This window comes from Molossus molossus, unplaced genomic scaffold (genome assembly GCF_014108415.1).
Source record: "Molossus molossus isolate mMolMol1 unplaced genomic scaffold, mMolMol1.p scaffold_m16_p_19, whole genome shotgun sequence".
Taxonomy (NCBI): domain Eukaryota; kingdom Metazoa; phylum Chordata; class Mammalia; order Chiroptera; family Molossidae; genus Molossus; species Molossus molossus.
This window is the reverse complement of record NW_023425354.1, coordinates 5,186,257-5,207,798: the sequence shown is the minus strand read 5'-3', so window position 1 is coordinate 5,207,798 and position 21,542 is coordinate 5,186,257. Positions and strand designations below refer to the sequence as shown.

The 21,542-nt window shown below is 45.0% G+C and overlaps 1 protein-coding gene across 1 annotated transcript; it reads right to left on the bottom strand.

Annotated features, from left to right (window-relative positions):
• Nucleotides 1-1,353: 1,353 nt before the first annotated feature.
• JPT1 (Jupiter microtubule associated homolog 1) lies at nt 1,354-20,973 on the bottom strand. The gene is made up of 5 exons (XM_036268340.1): nt 20,804-20,973; nt 10,285-10,427; nt 9,462-9,559; nt 8,518-8,536; nt 1,354-1,626 (listed from the first exon to the last, which is right to left on the bottom strand). The coding sequence occupies exons 1-5, from the start codon at nt 20,857-20,859 to the stop codon at nt 1,478-1,480; spliced, it is 465 nt and encodes a 154-aa protein (XP_036124233.1). The 5' UTR covers nt 20,860-20,973; the 3' UTR covers nt 1,354-1,477.
• Nucleotides 20,974-21,542: the final 569 nt, after the last annotated feature.

Below are 21,542 nucleotides of genomic sequence, written 5' to 3'. Positions count from 1 at the left end.
GACCTAAAAGCCAGGTCTTCATGATGCCCAATTTAGACATTTAATATATAGCACGTTGACCTGGAACTTTCTCCCTAGCGCCCGGCTGTCTCCATGTCACTCGAGGAGACTGAGTCCCCCCACCCCTGTCCCTTTCTAATTACGGGGGACCCCTCCTTTCTTTGGAGCTCTCTTCACCCACCCACCACTGAGAAGCACCTTGCAGGTGGGAGAGGACTTAAAATTTTTATTACTTTTTAATCCTCACCGAGGACATTTTTGTCAGGACTTAAAATTTTAAAACTTCCCACCCAGCACACATGGCAGGTGGTAAAACAGTCTAAAATATACTGACTAGTAATCTTTCTGGATATCAATTCGTTTTATAGTCCTGAATTTTATTGTCACTGATATCAGAGTTCACGATCATTCTGGCATTTTGAACTCATGCTATGAATCCAAACCTGCTGTCTTTAAAGAATCTTCTTTAGAGGGACGCTCACTTGCCTCTGGGCCTTCACCAGTCTGTTTGTAACTTGAATGACCCTTCAATCACCCGGCAGCAGATTTGAGAGTAACAAAGAAAAAAAGCAACTAAGCAGGTAGAACACAAACAATCTCAAAAAGATGACACAGGACACAATGTTTCAAAACTTGTACACTTGTTTACTTTAAGAACAGTCCAGGATTGTGAAGTACAAGACATTTGTTCAGGATGAGACCGTTTCGTGGCCAAGCACCAGCGTCATGCACACGGCTTCCAGCTCTAAGCGCGCTGCTCGCGGCTCCGCGCAGGACGGAGACCCGCTCTGCGCGGCCACCACCCTCGCTCCCTCGCCACTCGGAATCGGTCCGTCCGGGCGTACTGGAGCCTCGTCTGCGTGACAACAGGAGCCTTTGCTCCTCGGCCAGTCAAGTTAGTATCTGGCTTATTTCTTAAGGTTCTGAAAGAAAAGGCAGTTTCTTTGCTTTGCAGGCAGCACGGCAGGAGGCGCAGGCCTCTGTTGTTCCATATGGCACAGGAAGATGCTTTGAGCAAAGGGCACTGGCAAGTCAGGGCAACACCAAGGAGTTTCGACATAGACAGCCGTGTTGGGGGCCGTAGGGACGGTGCCTGTGGACTGTTTCCTGGCCCGTCCAATCAAGGCTTGGTAAACCCAAGTAAAGCTGACAAGAAAACCTCAGTAACGAAAGATCCTCTAACACATTTGGAACCGAATTATTTGTCCTTAAAAACACGGTACTAAGTGTCACAAAGCTTTCCCTCCAATCTACTACTAGAAAACACTCATGCCATGGCCTGCAGACCCAGAGGAATCAGGACAGATAGAGAGAACCTGTTCTTCAAAAGGAAAAAAAAAAAAAAGACAGCAGTACATAAAGTGCTTCTTTTTTAATGAAACAAATCCAAAAGATGTACAGTTCAGGCTCAAGTTGTGCAGTTCACAAGCATGGAGAAAACAAACAAACAAATGAAACGCGTTCAGGACAGTCGGAGCTAACCCAGGACAAGGCTGGACTTGCCACCAGGGGGGTTTCTTCGGGATGGCACTGGGGCCGGCGCCACCGGGCTGGGCACAGGGGCAGCGGGCACAGGCTTCTCCTCACTCTGCCCCAGGCTGGCCTGCAAGTCTGTGTCCACGTTTTCTAGGAAACAGAATGAAATTACGGCTCACAACTATTTCCAGGGAAGACAAAGGAATCCTTTTTTTTTTTTTTTTTGAGGAAGGTTCAAAACACACCTAGAGACACAAAGAAGAAAACAACAATCTCCATGTCTCCACCACCCAGAATTATTTGTCCCCATGCCTTTTTCTGTGTATGTTCTTTTCTCAATTACACAAATAATGAAGACATGATTATTTTTATCCTCACCCGAGGACATTTTTTTTCCATTTTTTTATTCAGATAGAGTGGGAGGGAAACATCGACGCGAAAGGGACACATTGAATGGCTGCCACCCACACGACCAACCAGGGTCGGGGACAAACTGCAACGTGCCCTTAGCGGGAACCGAACCCGGGTCTCTCTGGACCGCAGGCCGACGTTCTAACCGCTGAGCCAAACCGGCCAGGGCAAGACATGAATATTTTAAATTAGAACATTACAGATAAGCTGTAGATCCCCGACCCCTAATCCACCTCCATGTCTCCTCGCCCTATTCCCAGAGGGTTTGTTTTATGCATATTTTAAGTGTATTTTATTTCCAACACATAACATATAATACTGTTTTTGTTCTCTCTCATTTTATCCTCACCCCTAGGATATTTTCCCATCGATTTTCAGATAGAGTGGGAGGGAAGAATGGAGGAAGGGAGGGAGAGGGAGAGAGAAACATCAATGTGAGAGAGACACATTGACTGGTTGCCTCCCACATGACTCCAACCAGGGCTGGGATCCAAACGCAATGGAGGTACATGCCCTTGACTGCAACTAACTCTCGACCTTTTGGTCCGAGGGCCGACACTCTAACTGCTGAGCCAAACTGGACAGGGCTGTTTTTGTGCTCTTTAACATAAATGATATCAATTTCCTTTTTCCATTCTTTTGCAAATTTACCCATATTTGTACAGATGGTCATAATTCACCTTACTTAATTAAACTATATATGTTTGTCCAATCTTCTACTGAGAGCAACCAACACCCCCACTGCAAACAAAGCTGTAATGCACTGGAACCGCGCCACGTCCTCAACATGAACAGACACTACTCACGGCCCTCCCACGTGGCTGTGCCACGCTCCACCCCACAGGCCACGTCAGAGCATGCCCCCTTACATCTCTGCATATTCACCACTTGATAAACCACCTCACTTTTATATTTGTCAAACTGATGGGTGAAAAATGTTATTGCATTTCTCTTTTATGTTACAGGGCCATGATTACTGGGTGAGGTTGATTTTAACTATACAGATTGCCAGTTGTGCCATCAACACTTATTAAAGAGCCCACCATTCCCCTATTGACTTGTAATTACACCTCCATTAACCAGGTCATTCCCATCTCTTATTAACTGGGCACTTTGTATTATTATCTAATATCCTAGATATTGCTGGATTAATTCACTGGCTAATTTGTGAAATTCCCAACAAGCACATATTTTTAACCAGGTAGTTTCCAAAACCAGAGAAGTCATTGATTCAAAGTCAAGAGTGATTGCAAAATGCCCAGCCGGTGTGGCTCAGTGGTTGAGCATCGACCCCTGCATCAAGAGGTCGCCAGTTTGATTCCCAGTCAGGGCACATGCCCAGGTTGTGGGCCTAATCCCGAGGGAGGCGATGCAGGGGGCGGCCAAGCAATGTTCTCTCCCATTGATGTTTCTATCTCTCTCTCCCTCTCCCTTCCTCTCTCTCTAGAAAACCAATAAAGAAAAAAAAAATTTTTTTTAAAAAGTGATTACAAAAAAAAACTCAGAATTTTCTGTGAAAGGAAATTTCTACAAAGAGTTTTAATAGTTTTAAGGCACGTTAGATTTATTTTTTTAATGCCAGTCTCATTTCAGTGTTAAGCCATATTCTAACACTTGCCTTAGAATAATCACCCACACAAAAAGGCACCTTTACTTTTTTTTTTATTATTATTCTGTTGTTAATCTCACGCCAGTATTTTTCCTTTCCCATTGATTTTAGATAGAGTGGAAGGGAGGGAGGGAGAGGGAGAGAGAGATCAACGTGAAAAAGACCCCATCAATTGGTTGCCTCCCATATGACCCCGACTGGGGCCGGGGGATCAAACCTGAAACCCAGGCACATGCCCTTTACTGGGAATCGAACCCTTGACCCTTTGGTCCAAGGGCTGACGCTCTAACTGCTGAGCCAAACTGGCCAGGGCAGAGAGGCACCTTTAGTAGAAGACATGGGAGAAAAGCTACCATAAACTTTAAAGACGTTTATTTCTTCCCCTAGTTTGAGAGTGAAACCGAAATACTGGTTATGATATATACTGTAATAATTCCATATGAACTCATACTGGACACCAATGAAAAATTCTAATTTTGAAAAACTGTAGTTTCTCTAAGTTCCTCAAAGACTAAATATTGAAATTAAAAGTCCGTGTTCCTAAAACTTGTACCAAGTTTTGATTTAGCCGACTGAAACCGAGATGTCTCAGGGGGAAGAGGGCTTAGATCAAAACAAAACATCAGCCCTGGCCGGTTTGGCTCAGCAGTTAGAGCGTCCGCCTGCGGTCCGGAGAGGCCCGGGTTTGGTTCCCGCTAAGGGCGCGTACCTCGGTTGCAGTTTGTCCCCGGCCCTGGTAGGTCGTGCAGGTGGCAGCCACTCGATGTGTCCCTTTCACGTCAATGTTTCTCTCTCTCTGTTCCTCTCTCTCCCTCCCACTCTACCTGAACAAAAAATGGAAAAATGTCCTTGGGTGAGGATAAAAAAAAACACAAAAACACAAATGTCAGAAATAAGCTACTGCTGCTTTCATCACTGCAGTCTATGAATTTTGGGGACATTCTATAGAATTAGCATAACACTACACACAAAGTGTTCCACAGTACTGAGCTACAAGTAAAAATCCAATATGATGCTTTCCAGAATGACAGCCCTCACGGTTAGGAACTGAGGCGTGGAGAGAGGGTCACTCCTGTTTCCTGTTGCTACAATTTTGTTCCACAAGAAACAGGATCGCATGCATCCCCATCAAGTACCCAAGTCCTACAGTAAGTGTCCCTTATGTAACCCAGGAAAATATGCGCAATGTACTACAAATACAAAAAAAAACAACCCCAAACCCCATACTTTAAAACAATCTAAGCCCCGTCAGTGTGGCTCAGTGGTTGAGCATCGACCCCTGCACCAAGAGGTCGCCAGTTCGATTCCCTGTCAGGGCACATGCCCAGATTGTGGGCCCGACCCCAGTGGGGGGCATGCAGGCCAATGGATGTTCTCTCTCATCGATGTTTCTATCTCTCCCTCTCCCTTCCTCCCTCTCTAAAATCAATAAAGAAAAATAAAATACAATAAATGAAACAATCCAAAGGAGATGAACTCAGGCTTAGCCAATGTCATCAGGGCGAGCTGTGTCATTTCTGCTGCTGGGACATGGCTTCCTCACCGCTGTCCAGAATCTACCCGACCTCTCTGGTCTGTCTGACCCACCATTACCAAGTGCTTCTAAATGACATACAATTACCCTGCAGTGCTACCCTGACGGCTGCTTTCCATGAAGTGCTTTTTAGATGAATCAGGCTGATGTCCACCAATCTCCCACCTGTCTTTTATTATTAATGGAGCTGTTCTGCTGTCTTTTACAATGAGGTAACAACTTACCAAGAAAGAAAAAACAAACCAAAAAAAAGCACATTTGGAGACTGAACAACAGCAAGCCTGAATTTCAGTGCTCCTTGGTCAGAAGTAAATACAGAAAAGATGGAGGCTTGTTACTCCATCTCAAGTCTGCAATGAGCTAAGGAACTGAGACTAAGAGTTTAGAAATTTCTATAGCAACCCGACAGGGAAAGCTTTGTCTGTTGAATCTAATAATAATTTTTAAAGTAGGGCTTTAAACAAAAATACTTCTACAATATCCATCTTATATACTCCTGACTACTGACTTGTCTTTATGCTTTGGCACATCAGTAAAGTAACTGAACAGACACCTGTCAGAGCAGACAGAAATGATTCATTATAAGGATCAGCGTTAGAACCGGAAGAGAATGGAGCAGACCACGTGAATTGCCCGAAAGCAGGGAAAGACCTCGGCATAAATTTCCTGGACCTTCTCCCTCTCTCCTAGGTTTCCAAAGTCCTCCCTGTGGCCACTCCTGTGTTTGATCACCCAAAAGACAAAGGCGATTTTCATTATAGCCAAACAAAATCTGTTTTATTTATCACATTTTTGTTACTATTATTCATATAGAGAGGGAGGGAGAGGAAGAGAGAGAGAGAGAGAAACATTGATGTGAAAGGGACACATCAAGTGGCTGCCACCCACAGGACCCAACCAGGGCGGGGGACAAACTGCAACCGAGGTATGTGCCCTCAGCAGGAACCGAACCCGGGCCTCTCTGGACCACAGGCCAACGCTCTAACCACTAAGCCAAACCGGCCAGGGCAAAATCTGTTTTATTTAAACTGAGCAGACTAGCTTGGCTTTGAAGTAAACTTGGCAGCAGAATTGGGGTTGGCCTCTACTCCACCAGGAGTATCTTAAATTACTAGGGCCCTTGTCACATTATGACAAACTAAAAGTAGCAGCAGTCAGAAACACAAAATAATCAGGTGGCAAAACTGATGGATGAACACTTTAAAACAAAAAGAGGAAGGGCTTGTCAATGTGCTATTTATCTTTTTCTTTTTTTTCCCTTTATATATTGAGCGACAGAGAAACATCGATGAGAGAGAACATCGATTGGCCGCCTCCTGCATGCCCCTCACTGGGGATTTAGCCCACAGCCTGGGCATGTGCCCGGACCAGGAATCGAACTGGCGACCTCTTGCTGCATGAGTCGACGCTCAACCGCTGAGCCACACCGGCCGGGCTAAATGTGCTATTTATCCGAAGAATCTATAACAAATTGGGCTGAGGGTGGTAGTAATTATTTAGCAGGACAAATGACAGTTTTTCATAACTTCATCAGGTTCTCACTTCTCCAAGTTCCCCAAATTCCTAATTATAGTCATTGGCCAAAATTAGTGAATACAGGTTGTGGCTAAATGAGATCTAACAGGGGAAGTATTTCAGGGTATGAAAAGCAGCGGAGTCGAAAAGCCTAAAAGATCTTTTCCCTCTAAAGCAGTCTTTCCGAAATTGGACATAAACAAAAATCTACCTTCAGCCAGTGAAAAGGTAATTTGTCCAATAAGCACCAGCCCAGGTTAAGCTCACAGAGGTTCAGAAGAATCTCCTCCCTCACATCCCCATGGAGAAACCCTGTTTGGGAGGACAGAGAGGAATGTGGTTCTTAAACATCTGATTCCCTGGAAGACTGCACCCCAAATATAATGGTAGGAAAAGGCCACGAGGAAGCCACCTCTGGACCGAAGATGGCTGCATTCCATTGAGTCCCATCCACCCTTTTTTGGTTAATCCTCACCTGAGGCTATTTTTTCCATTGATTTTTAGAGAGTGTGGGAGGGAGAGAGGGAGGGGGGGAGAGAGAGAGAGAGAAACATTGATGTGAGAAAGACACATTGATTGGCTGCCTCTTGCATGTGCCCCGAATGGGGCTGGAGATCGAACTTGCAAGCCAGGTACGTGCCCTTGACCGGGAATCGAACCTGAGACCCTTTGGTTCGAGGGCCGATGCTCTAACCACTGGGCTACACTGGCCAGGGCTCCACCAACTCCATTTTAACCCACTGCTACTACCTGTGTGTCAACTTTGCATTACACTCATCAGCGATTCTCTGGCATTTGTTAAGGAAATGCCAATAAATACTTCAAAGATCTAAAATAATTAAATGATGATAGCTCATTTCCATACAGATGCTAACTGAAAATTTACATCTGCCCCCTAAATCATCATTTACAAAATCACAGGGTTGTCCTAGCCAGTTTGGCTCAGCAGTTAGAGTGTCAGCCCACCGACCAAAGAGTCACGGGTTCGATTCAAGTCAAGGGCACGTACCTCAGTTGTGATTCATTCCTGGTCGGGGTCATGCGGGAGGCAACCAGTAGATGTGTCCCTCTCGTGTCAATGTTTCTCTTTCTCTCCCTCCCTGTCACTCTATCTGAAGATAAGTGGAAAAGTATCTTCGGGTGAGGATTGAAAAAAAAGAATTAAAAAAAAAAAAAATCAAACAAACTTTATAAGTTCAATGCTGTGGGCCAAGCTTAAACTGCCAGAGCCACTTACTAAAAAGCTCTCATTAAGTGTAACAAATACCAGCTTGAAGAATGTACATGCATTTGTCAAGGATTTTGGTGGGGTTTTTCCACTTTCTCATACATTTCTAGCATCGTTCTCACTACTGGCTGATACCAAATGTGGCCATGTTTACCAACTTTTGTTTCATTTTTCTTTCCTCTCCACCCAGAGTATGCTGACACTTGGGAAAAGCTACGCTACAGTCCCCAGTCTCTTTCCCCAAGAAATGATTTGAGTCAAAATTCTAATCTATGCTTTTTTAAAAATCCTCACCCAAGGATATGACTTCATAGATTTTAGAGAGGGGGATGGAAAGGGGGGGGGGGGAGAGAGAGAGAAACATTGATGTGAAAGAGACACATTGAGTGGCTGCCATCCACACGACCGGGGACAAACTGCAACCGCCAAGTATATGCCCTTAGCGGGAACCAAACCCGGGTCTCTCTGGACTGCAGGCCGACGCTCTAACCGCTGAGCCAAACCGGCCAGGACAATTTCATAGATTTTAGAGAGAGGGAGACATCCATTGGTCACCACCGTCATGTACCCCAACTGGGGATCGAACCAGAAACCTAGGCATTATGTGTGCCCTTCCTGGGAATCAAACTTGCAGCCTTTTGGTGTACAGGATGACACTCCAACCAACTGAGCAACCCAGCCGGGGCTCCCATCTCTTCTAACACCATTTACAGAACCAGAAATTTAGGCTTCAAAAGTACTCACCATGAATGTCACCTTCTCCCTGGAAAAGAAAAAGACATCAAAAATTTACTCCAGGTTTCAACTTTGCAACATACAAATACAGTAGCCACAGTTCAGAGAGACTACTCTCTTGAAACCAAGTGTTTTCGTTTTGATGCAGTCAAGGTCAGCGTCAGGCTGCATTATAATTATAATAAATAACCTTTATTCAACTGGGACAATGCTGTACAAAATTGCCACTGGACAAATTGCCCCAATGTCAGTAACAGTCAAAATTAAAAAAACAAAAAACCTTAACATCTAATCAATATCACCCTAAAAGATTAAATTTAAAAACTTTTAAAAAAATCTTAACATCTACGCTGATGACCTATATGAATCAGTATTTCAGAGGCTCTTTTATCAGAAACGGGTGAATCTATCTTTCCCTTCTCCCTCCTTACCTAGGGGCTGAAGAGCCTCTAACAGTTCCAAAGCCCCTTCCACATGTCTCCCACGCTTAGATGGCTGGTGCCTCACGTGTTCTGAGATCCCGACTCAGGAGGACATCCTGTCAGGCTTTCCAGACACACAGCTAGGGGCTTGGGGCGGGGCTGCAGTCTCCTGGGGTTCATCTCAGAACAATGGGACAACACTTGCCAACAACGTAAAGGGTCCTTGAACTCAGAAATACCACCATGTAAGAGATACACAGGAAGTGAGTATGACTCAGAAGTTCTAAAAATCAGTACTGAAGGGTAGAGACCAATCCTAACGGTGGAAGAGACATCAGAACAGAGCAAGATCACGTTACTCCCTTTCTGATTTCCCTCTTGAGTTACCAATATGGCCAGATCCCTTTCCTAGCAACCGCTTCGGAAAACTCGAGGGCCAGAACTGAAGCTCGTAGCACAACACGGAGGAATCCGATTTCTAAACTGAAGTAAGCACAGAGCCTGTCTTCTTCCCCAGGTTGTCACACTGACCTTCAGGTCTAAGAAGTCCCCAGAGTTGGCTTCAGAAGAGTTCCTTCTCTGAGGTCCAGACGACTCAGATTCTTCTCTACCACCACTAGACTTGGCACCTGAATCAAATAGACTTTCTTAAGGAATATAATAGAAGATCTAAAGCAAACACTTGTTAAATGAATGATATTATATGTTAGTCTCATATTACAAAATAAGCAAGCAGTGTTGGGGAGGTTAAGTGATGTCTTAAAACCTTGACAGAGGGACTAAATAACCCAATCTGATATCACTCCTAACCTTTTTTTTTCTTTATTGATTTTAGAGAGATGCCTCCCTCTGGGGATCTGGCCCACAACCTGGGCATGTGTCTCGACCGGGAATTGAACCGGAAACCTGGTTCATGGGTCGATGCTCAGTCACTGAGCCACACCACTCCTAATCTTGATCCATCCCATAAACTCTCAGTATTTCCTGAGACTTAGTCCCAGTCTTTCCTCCAATAAGAAGCTTGAACCGGCCCAGCCAGTGTGGCTCAGTGGACTGAGCGATGTCCCGTGGACTAAGAGGTCCGGGTTCGATTCCTGATCAGGGCACATACCAGGTTGCAGGCTCGATCCCCAGTAGGGGGCATGCAGGAGGCAGCTGATCGATGTTTCTCACATCAAGGTTTCTCTCTCCCTTCCTCTCTCTTTAAAAAATCAATAAAAACATATTAAAAAAAAAAAAAAGAAGCTCGAACTATTGTCTATTCCACCATGAAAAAGCTCCACTGTGCCCTCCAGCCCTAACCAGCTGTGGGTGGGCCCGCCCCTTGACCTGCGACCACAGACATAAGCTGTACCTGCCGACTTGGCCCACGAGGGGGGATTTTCCTCAGGTGTCCCAAAGATGCTAGAGGCCATTTTGTTCTTCCTCACGGGCTGTTCTGCTGGTTCATCAAAGCCTAATGAGAAATTGGATCCGCCACCTGGAGGCCGCAAAACCCTGGGAATAATAGCAAAACATGTCTTCACAAAAATGTTGTCAAATACCTTTGTCTTCAGTTCCCCGGCCCATTCATTCCCCTTCCCTCCCACAAAAGAGAGCAGCTACTGGGGAAGAGGAACGGATTCCATGGGGTATAAATTCAATGTTCAATCCACTGGCCGGCGCTTTACAGTATTTGTAGTAAGCTTGTCCGTCACCCAAGGCAGCTGAAACAGCCTGAAAGTTGTCACCAATAACAGGCTGGCTGGTGTCCCTTTTAGGAAATGGCAAAAGACCTAAGAGACCTCACCTTCTGGGCCTCGCTGGATATACAGGATGGGGCAAAAGTAGGTTTACAGTTGTGAGCATGTGAAACAATGTATTCTCCTATTGTTATTTATTAATTATTGTATTATTTTCCATATGAACAACCGTAAACCTACTTTTACCCCGTCCAGTATGTGCAAAGAAGTTAGGAAGCACATCTTGTTATTTATATTTTCCATTTTTCTTTTCAATAAAATAAAAAGTGGAAGAATATACATATTAAAAGGTAACTATACATATTAAAAGTTAATTAGCCCTGCCCTGGCTGGTTTGGCTCAGCGATTTGAACATCGGCTCGCAGACTAAAGAGTCTCGGGTTCGATTCCAGTCAAGTGCACGTGCCTCGGTTGCGGTTCAGTCCTTGGCCCTGGTTGTGGTCGTGTGGGAGGCAACCGATTAAAGTGTCTCTCTCCCATCGATGTTTCTCTCTTCCTCCCTTCCACTCTATCTAAAAATCAATGGAAAAATATCTTCTGGTGAGGATTAACAAAGAAAGAAAAAAAAAGTTAACTAGACCAATTTAGAAGCCCAAGCAATGATGATAAAGTGTCTCTCCTACCTCAACATGATGGACAAGCCATGTTTACATACTTGTAGCTCACTACTGTCACTGTAAACTCCAGTGACGAGCCACAGGGAGAAAGTCCACGTGAGAAGGAAGTGTAGGATGTGCGGCTGTTCTATCCGCATGCGCCTCGGACCGCCACCTACAGCTTTTTGTTCAACAAGGAAGATAGTATGTTCACCTTTCTAAATCTCCCTCCACAGGCTGACCAATTTGTCCTCACCTTGGAAAACTCAACTGAACGTATCCTCTCACCACTCAAAGCACAGAAAATGAAGATGGTATTATGGGAAGATTTTCTAACTACTCATTCAGTTCTTTTACTGGGGATAGAACAGTCTGGTTCCTATTTCTTCTTAAGTCGTTTGATAAAAAATAATTTTCTAGGAACATGTCCATTTCATCCAAGTTTCTAAATAAATATAGTTGTCATTTGTAAATTCAGCTCCTTATCTTAAAAAATAAAGGAAAAATTAAACACTTAATGGATAAATTCTCTTCTAAGTACTCCACTAAAGACATTCCCAAGTTTATTTTATTTTTTTTAACTATTGTTCCATTCTAATTGTTTTCTTTTTTGGGGGGGGCAAAAAGTTGTATTGAAAATAATTTTTCGCCTGGCTGGTGTGGCTCAGTGGTTGAGCATCAGCCCATGCACCGAAGGTTGCCGGTTCAATTCTTGGTCAGGGCACATGCCCAGGTTGTGGGTTCGATCCCCAGTGGGGGGCATGCAGGAGGTGGCCAATCCATGTTCTTTCTCATCGATGTTTCTATGTCTCTCTCCCTTTCCCTACCTCTTTCTCTAAAAATCAATTTAAAAAAACTTTTAAATATAATAAATGCCATTGCAAAAATTATAACTGCAGAAGTAAACAAAGCAAAACCTTCCCTCTTTCCCACACTATTGCTCAGCAGTAACCACTTTGAAGAGTTTGGTGGGAATTCTTCTATTTATTCATCAATTCATTTACATATGTGAAATTTAGATACTTAGCTTGTAAATTAACTACCTGAATCATTTTCTACTTGTTTCTTTTCTTTTTTTAGTATGTTTTTATACATCTTTTAGAGAGAGAGGAAGGGGGAGAGAGAGAGAAACATCAATGTGAGAGAGAAACATCGATCGGCTGCTTCCTGCACGCCCCCTATTAGGAATGGAACCCGCAACCCGGGCATGTGCCCCGACCGGGAATCGAACTGGGACCTCAGTCCATGGGACGATGCCCAATCCACTGAGCCACACCAGCCGGGCTCTACTTGTTTCTTCAAATGCAAATGTCTCGGGCAACTTTCTGTGTCAGTACAAACAGATGTACTTTATTTCTTTTCTGTTTTTTTTTTTTTCATCCTAACCCGAGGACATTTTTTGTTCAGATAGAGTGGGAAGAAGAGAGAGAGAGAAACATCGACGTGAAAGGGACACATCGAGTGGCTGCCACCCGCATGACCCAACCAGGGCCGGGGACAAACTGCAACTGAGGTACATGCCCTTAGCAGGAACCGAACCCGGGTCTCTCTGGACTGCAGGCCGACGCTCTAACTGCTGAGCCAAACCGGCCAGGGCTAGTTTGATTTTTTTAGCTTTTAATTATAACATAGACAACAGTTTTATGACATGAATCCTTTGAAATGTGATGACATGTGCCTTACAGTCAATTCTGTAAGTCTATGTGTGTGGAAAGAATGTGGATTTGCCAAGGTTCTCTCTGTCCACTAGATCAAGCTTGTTGATGGAGTTGTTCAAATCTGCTAGGTAAATGTATTAGCTCTCACTGAGAGAATCTGTTAACAACTTCTACTACAATGGGGGTTTCTCAGTTTTTCCTCAGAATTCTGTCAAGACAAAGAGTCCTCTCTCAAAAAGACAGCCACTAGAGTCTTCATGCATTCATTTATTCATTCATTCATTCATTCATTCATTCATTCATTCACTCACATTTCCTGGTTCTGTATTGTGCAGTATCCCAGGTTATTTATTTATTTATTATTTACTTATTTTTGGTATGTTCCCCTAGCGGGAACCGAACCTGGGACTCTCTGGTCCGCAGGCCAACGCTCTAACCGCTGAGCCAAACCGGCCAGGGCTGCCACTGGAGTCTTAGATCAGTGGGGGAAACTGCAATGGGTTCACTGGCTAGTCATTTTGATCAGACAAACAAAATTTATTATCCCTAATTTAGTTCATTTACCAAAAAGTTCCAGGTGGGTCAAATGTTTCAATTTAAAGACTAAAACAGCCCTGGCCAGCTTGGCTCAGCGGTTAGAGCATAGGTCCTCGGACCCTTGGATCCAAGGGTCTTGAGTTTGATTCCTGGTCAGGGGCACGTACCTGGGTTGCAGGTTGGATCCCTGGCACCAGGGCCATTCGGGAGGCTACCAATCTATGTGTCTCTGTCACATCGATATTTCATGAGGATTAACAACAACAACAAAAAAAAGGGCTAAAACAAAAATACTGAAAGGAAATATGTACAAATGTGTCCTAGTCTTGAAGAAAAAGGTTTGCTTTCTAAACACAAAATGAAAGGCATAAATCATAAAATGGATTAAACGTGGCAAAAATACACAAAATATCTGACAAAGGTTAATATCACTACTATAAGGAATGCTCTTAAAAATAACTTTAAAAATAATAAAAGAAAATGGACAAAAGGTACTGACGGCAATTAAAACATATGGATAGCCTCTAAATATTAAAAATTCAACCTCACTACCAAATAAATGAAATTTAAAACAAGATGATAGATTTTTTGCTCATTAGACTGGTACAGATTTTTAAAAAGTCAATTCTCTCAGCATTAATTGAAGTGTGGAGAGTACATTTGTGCAAACTTTCTAAAGAACGTTTTGATAATATGTAGCAAAGTTTCCTTGCATGTTAAATGAATCAGCATTTCTACTTCCAGAAATTATCCTAACATCTATGTACAAGGATACTCCTATAAATAGGTTAATCTGTAAAAAGTTGGAAATACTCTAGTTATCCAATAGGAGGAGGTTAGGTATCAAAGTTTGTCCATACAATAGAAAGCTACATACATTAGGATGAGATTTACCTTTATTAGTAAATGCAAAAAGTTACCCAAAACCCAGTCAATAAAAAAGGTTAGAGAATAAATATAAGCCCAATTACGTGTTAATAAAATGATGTGTATAGAGATAGACACTTATCTAGCTGTGTGCCCTTAGGTAAACTGCTTAACCTCTCTATGCTTCAGTTTCTCTTCTATAAAAAGAAGATAACAGTAGCTACCTCATAAGACTATTATAAGGATATCATATATACTGTGCTTAGAATAGTAACCAGAACATGGCAATCACGCGTCCCAGCTATAATAATCATCATAACTATACATAAATGTCTGAAAGTATGTACACCATAAAGGTATCAGGAGACTTTGGTGAATTTCTATGTCTTTCTTATAGTTCATAATTTTCTGTATTGCTATTAATATAAAATTCTTTTAAAAAATTTATTTTCTGTATTGATTTTAGAGAGAGGAAGGGAGAGGGAGAGAGAGAAACATCGATGAGAGAGAACATCAATTGGCCGCCTCCCGCACACCCCGCACTGGGGGTTTGGCCCACAATCTGGGCATGTGTCCTAGCTGGGAACCAAACTGGTGACCTCTTGGTGCACCGGTTGATGTTCAACCACTGAGCCACACCGGTCTTTAAATTCTTTTAAAGACCACTTCTGGGTTCCAGAATTCCCTGACTTTTCTTTGACAATACATACTCCTTTTCCCACCGGCCATTATAGGTGATTATTTTGTGGGCACCGGTGTCCACTTGGATCTCTAGACAGAAATCCCAGCTCCTCTGCTCCTTTGGGTGCAGGCTACACCCTGGCCTCAGCTCCTTAACACTACCGCTCCCAGACTGGCACACTGCCCCTTCCTGCCCAGGGGTATGACCTCCTGCCCTATCCAGTGTCCTTTCCTACCAGGCTCCCCTGTGCTGTCTTAGCCCTGCTTGCTACCCACAAGCCAGATACAAGGTCTGGTTAAGCCTAGGCAGAGCTGAAGGAAACCAGACAAACTTTATCAACTACCAACCGCTCTCATTGGCACCGTCTCCACCAATCCAGTCAGGCCACTTTCTTCACTGTCCCACAAGCAGTTCTGGCTTCTCTCCACCAAAGGGCAGGCACTCCCAGATTTCCACCTAGTCCCTCTCCACCCTTCCCTCGGCCACTTAAACCTTCTCCTCCATGGTCTCGAAGGGTAACAGGTGGAACCCAAGAGGTAAAGATGCTAGAGATCCTTTGTAAAGGGCCAGGCAGTAAATCTTTTTGGCTTGTGGGTCCTATAGTCTCCCACAACTACTGAACTCCATCGCGTGCAAGGGCAGCCACAGACGCTGTGAAAACGATGAGCGGCTATGTGCCAGAGACTTCATTTATGGACAATGAAACCCGGTTTTCGTGTTATTTCCACAAGTCATGAAATATTCTTCTTCTTGTTGTTTTTCTATCCTCACCCAAGGACATTTTTCTATTTATCTTCAGGTAGAGAGAGAGAGGGAGAGAAACAGCGACAGGAGAGGGACACATCGACTGGCTGCCTCCTGCACGACCCTGGGGGATGAACTGTATGTGCTCTTGGCTGGAATCAAACCCGGGACTCATTGGTCTGTGGGCTGATGCTCTACTACTGAGCCAAACCGGCCAGGGCTCTTGTTTTTTTTTTTTTTGGTACATGCCCCTAGTGGGAACCAAACCCGGGACTCTCTGGTCCGCAGGCCAACGCTCCAACCTCTGAGCCAAACCGGTCAGGGCTTTGTTGTTGTTTTAAACCATTTATAAATGTCAAGATCTGTGTTTGGCCCTCAGGTGGTAGTTTGCTTAGCTCTGCTCTATCCCAGTGATTTGCAACTTGTGTCCCGCAAGAATTTTTATTTTTTTATTATTTTTAATTAATTAACTTTTTATTTACTAATTTGTTTTTGTTACAGATGTTTCTCATTTTCTCCCATTGACACCCTCCTCCCCTTCCCCCCACCCCACCCTCAGCTTTGTTGTCTATGTTCATTGGTCATGCATACACGCATGTAAGTTCTGTAGTTTACCTCCCCCCACAACCCTTCCTCCTCTGAGACTTGTCAGCCTGTACCTCACCTCTATGTCTCTGGGTTAATTCCGCAAGGATTTTTAAAACATGCAATACCTGACTATTCAGTCAGGGGCACTGACCTCCTTCCCTTAGATTGTAAAATAAAAAAATGACAATAGCCAACACAACAATAGCTGTTTGGTGTGAATCAAAATCATACCTACTTTTTTTGGTCTGATCGGCAAAAAAATATTTTGTGTGCCCCAGAATTTTAGTAGTTAGTTTATGTGTGCCATGAGATGAAAAAGGTTGAAAAGCAGTTCAACAGCCTCTTTTGTATGTGTGTGTACCCTGACTGGGGATCACATCTGCAACTTGGCATCAGGAGTACGTTATAACCAACTGAGCTTCCTGACCAGGGTTCCAACTCGTTGTTTTTTTTAAATCCTCACCCGAGGACATTTTTGCATTTGTCTTGAAATAGAGTGGGAGGGAGGAAGAGAGAGAGACAAACACTGATGTGAGAGAGACACATCGAGTGGTTGCCACCCACTTGACCCCAACCAGGGCCAGGGTCAAACTGCAACCGAGGTACATGCCCTTAGCGGGAACCGAACCCGGGTCTCTCTGGACCGCAGGCAGAAGATCTAACCGCTGAGCCAAACCGGCCAGGGCCTGACTCATTTTTAAGAGAGCCAAGTCAGGCCCTGAGAAGTTCCAAATAAATGGCCCAACATTAGTTAGCTGACAGAGGGGGACCAAAACCCTGATCCCCAGTTCCTGGCAGGCACATAACAAGGGCTCACAGTGTGTCACAGGAGGAACCACACAGGCCATTTTTCTCTTAAAATACAAACCCCTTTAAGTTCGTGCTTTGATTATTTTCTTGTTTTCTAATCTTAAACTGTCTTATACAGGTCCTCTAGTGTCTTCCCATAGTAAAATTCAGTACTAAATTTACACCAAATAAAAATGTCATTATTGCCCCGCCAGTGTGGCTCAATGGTTGAGTGTGGACCCATGCACTAAGAGGTCGCCGGTTCAATTCCCGGTCAGGGCACATGCCCAGGTTGTGGGCCTGATCCCCAGTTGGGGGCATGTAGGAGGCGGCCAATTGATGTTCTTTCTCTCTCATCAATGTTTCTATCTCTTGCTCCCTCTCCCTTCCTCTCTCTCTAAAAATCAATAAAGAAAAAAAAGTAATTATTTTTCCCTTGGAGGAAGGGGAATCCATTGTGTTCTTTTATAACATGTCAAACACTTAAAATCCAACTGTTTTTTTTTTTTTATCCTCACTCGAGGACATTTTTTCATTTTTTGTTCAGATAGAGTGTGAGGGGGAGAGAAGAAGAGAGAAAGGGAGAGAAACATTGACATGAAAGGGACACATCGCGTGGCTGCCACCTGCACAACCCAACCAAGGCTGGGGACAAACTACAACCGCGGTACACACCCTTAGCTTAGCGGTAACCGAACCCGGGTCTCTCCAGACCGCAGGCTGACGCTCTAACCGCTGAGCCAAACCAGCCAGGGCTGTTATTTTTTTTTTAAATCTCAGATATTAAATATCCACTTAGATTAAATTCATTATATGAAGATAAATGTGTTCAGGCATACATTTTATAAAGATGATAATTTTAGGTTAGCTTAAATTACTTAAACTTTAAATCATAATGAAAGGTATGCTATAAATTTTTTAATGTTTTTATTAATTTTTTAGAGAGAGATAGAAACATCAATGTGAGAGAGAAACATTAATTGGCTGCCTCCTGCACGCCCCTTACTGGGGGTCAGGTCCGAAACCTGGACATGTGCCCCCCCGGCAATGGAACGGGGACCTCTCAGTCCATGGGACATCGCTCAATCCACTGAGCCACACCAGCCGGGCAATGTAATAAATTTTTAATAGACTTTCTCTTGTGTTAAAGTTTGAAGTGACTAGGTTTTCAATATTTGTACCCCAAAAGTTAACTTGCTTCTTTGTCTTCCCCCTTTATTCCCTAGAGATTAAAGTGATTTTATTTTCCCCCTTCCCATCATAATTAACCCCTCATGAATTTTTAGCCACATGAAAATCTTCAGAACCCTAAGGGGCTGGAAAATATTTTTTGGCCTTAAAAAAATAAAAAGAAATACACTTGTACCCAAACAACAGCTTAAAAAAAAAGGTCAAAGCTCTGACCATTCCAACTTTTGAAAGGTCTGTGTTCCTCCCATAACAGCAGGTAGTACCTACTCCAATGACGTCAGTGTTGTGGAGCCCATTTGTAACAGCCAGACATCCCCAAACAAAGGATTTGAATTATAAGACAGAAATTATACCCATTTTACTTTTTAAGGCCCTACTATTCCTTCTGAGCTACACACATGATAACTAAATCAGGATTACATATCTGAGCCTCAACAAAAATGTCTCCGTGTACTGCAGATAACAATTTTTAAAATTACTTCTTCTTTCTTCTTTCTTTAAATCCTAAAGATCCCATATGATCTTTGCAGACCATTTCCTAACAGACTAAATTGATAACGTGTTTATGGAGCTAGGAGAATGTTACTGGAGAAAAGAAGTTTAGGAGCCTTAGGTGAGATTATAGAAGGAAAGGTAGGAAGTAAATAAAAGGACAATGCTCCAGTCCTGAGATCACAATACTGGAGAAAAACTGATTACTAAAGGTGAATTAAAACACTTATTTTGCAGAACCAAAACTCATTTCTTTCTCACATTTCAAATATACATATCAAAAAACTAGTGTGAGGATACATCTGACCAGGTTACAAAATTCTTTATGAAGCACTAAATCGCACTTAACCCCAAAGGATAAAACCTCAGATTTTTCACATATTAACATTCCAACCACTACATTCTGACCTGCAGAAAGTTGGCCCCATGGCACAAACTGGAAAACTAGGATTCAATGTGTCCCAGTGTCCTTTGAAAAAAATGATCTCATTGGAAGGATGACAACGGAGGGAGTGACCCTCTTCTGTATGTTCGTAGGTCTTAACTACCCAAGCTCCCCACCCACCCAGGAACCACTAATTTAGTTTTTTAAAATATTTCCTGTCTTTTTCCCACATTGTGAAAGGGGGAAATAATGAGTTAAAAAGGAATGTCATTTTCAAAGCTCCCTACTAATATTCACTGCTGAGGCCTGCTTTTGTCCCCAAGTTCTCCAACCCCTATGAGACACTGCTATTTCACGGCTGTCTTCTTAGCCCCACAAAATGGCTCCCTTTGTGCCACTTGCTCAGGACCCCAAGGCTGGCTACACATGACTGCAGGTCACCATCAACAAAGAATAGCTGTCCAGAAAAAGTGGAGTCTAACCTTCCTCCAAGCCTTGAGCAAGCAAGGATCCCAGAGATGCCTGTGTCCCACCTTAAAGAGCAGTGTGCAATTAGCCAAGACAATGTGGACATATTCCACCGGATCCAAACCCTTCCACCAAGTTAGGCAACCGCTTGGAAAAGGGTCCCAGTCCAAACACTGTGCCCAGTGCCCCCTTCCCGAAATGCAGTGGCACGAGTGGCCAGAAAGGCCCAGGCTTCCCAAGTGGAGATAGTATACGGAAGAGACAATGGATGTCTCCGGCCCCGCCCAAGAACAGGAAACCTCCTCCAGCAAGAGAACTGGGGCCAGAGATGAACTCATTTAACAGACGTCAAAGGGGGAAGCAAAAGAGGTGGGGATTTAAAGACCGAGGTCGGAAGGTTTGGGCACAGAAAAACCCACTCGGACTGGCACACTCCCTCTCCGGTTCGGAGGTGGGCGCGGGAGGGGAAGGAGCAGAGATCTTTCCTTTGTTAGCGCAGAGGAGGCACTTGGCAAAGGGCTGACGGCTGGGTCCTGGAAAGGAGTTGGGGGGTCGCGATGACCACCCCCGCCTGAGCACAAATGCCACCTTCCAGACCGGCCCCAGTGAGTAGGAGCTGGCCAGACCCGATCGCTGCGACCGCGGAATCTGACCACCACGCCGAGCGCACAGCCACCACCTGCCCCGGGCCAGTGACAGGAGCGCGTGGCCCAGGGGTGGGACAATGGGGCCGGGCCGAGGCGCCCTGTAGGCTGTCGGGGCACCGAGGGCTAAGACCACCGCCCTGGGGCCGGGCTGACCACGCCAAAAAGGGGAGCGCACAAACCTTCTGGGCACGTCCCAACTTACAACCCGTTGCGCTAGGAAGGCGAGCGTCCCCGGCCCTCCTGTGCCCTCACTCTGGGGCAGGAATGAATGAGAGGAGAGGGAATCGGGCGGGACCGGCACACCGGGCGCCCCGGGAGGCACAAAGGCGGGGCCGACAGCCGAGCACCGCCGCCCGACCAGACGTAAGCGTGGCGCCCCAGGCACGTTACCGCCAACGACCGGCTGCTTGGCCCGCGTGGCCCCGCCGGGCAGCGGCCCTCCCGACCCCAAGTCCCGCGCAGCACGGCCGCGGACCCGCCGTCTCACCGGGAGCTGTTCCTGCTGTTGGGGTCGACGCCCTTGAAGGTAGTGGTGGTGGTCATGGCGCCGAGGAGCGAGACAGGCTAGCGCTGTACCAGAGCGCTGAAAGGACCCGGCCCGAGGGGCGCAGAGCAGATGCCCACCCCACCGACGGCGACCGCAGCCGAAGCCTCCGCCACCGCCTGTTTGGCCGGCGGCCGCCTTTATAGGGCTGGTAAACCCGGCCCCCGCCCTGCCGGTATTGGCCTATTCAAACAGCTCTCTTCGTACCTATTGGTCCCCTGAAGTGCCAAGCATCGTGCTGCATCACGACTGGCTGTGGCGGTCCCGGCTCAACCTAAACCCGCCCGCTTCCTGGTCGGGGAAGGTCTAGACTAGAGAGATTCCCCCTCCCCCACCGAAAAATCTCGGAGATGATTGGACAAAGGACAAACCTGCCCCGCGCCGGGTACGAATTATGTCGCTGTCACTTAAAAAAGTTACCTGACAGAAGGGAAAGCTCGCTCTGGGCAAGTTGGAACCCCCAGTGCAGGGCAGATTGGTCGTCACCATATGCTTATTTGCCTTACTTTTGGTGGACTAGTAAGGGCGTGCTCCTTAAGGGATGAAAATGACTGCTCTAAACTGACATTCATTGAATATCTACGGGGCACCTCGTGTGGGAACCTGACTATCCCAAAGCAGTAGCATTATGTGTCAGCAACAGAAAGCATGCCAAGATGTTTCTTTTTAAAATGACGGGAAA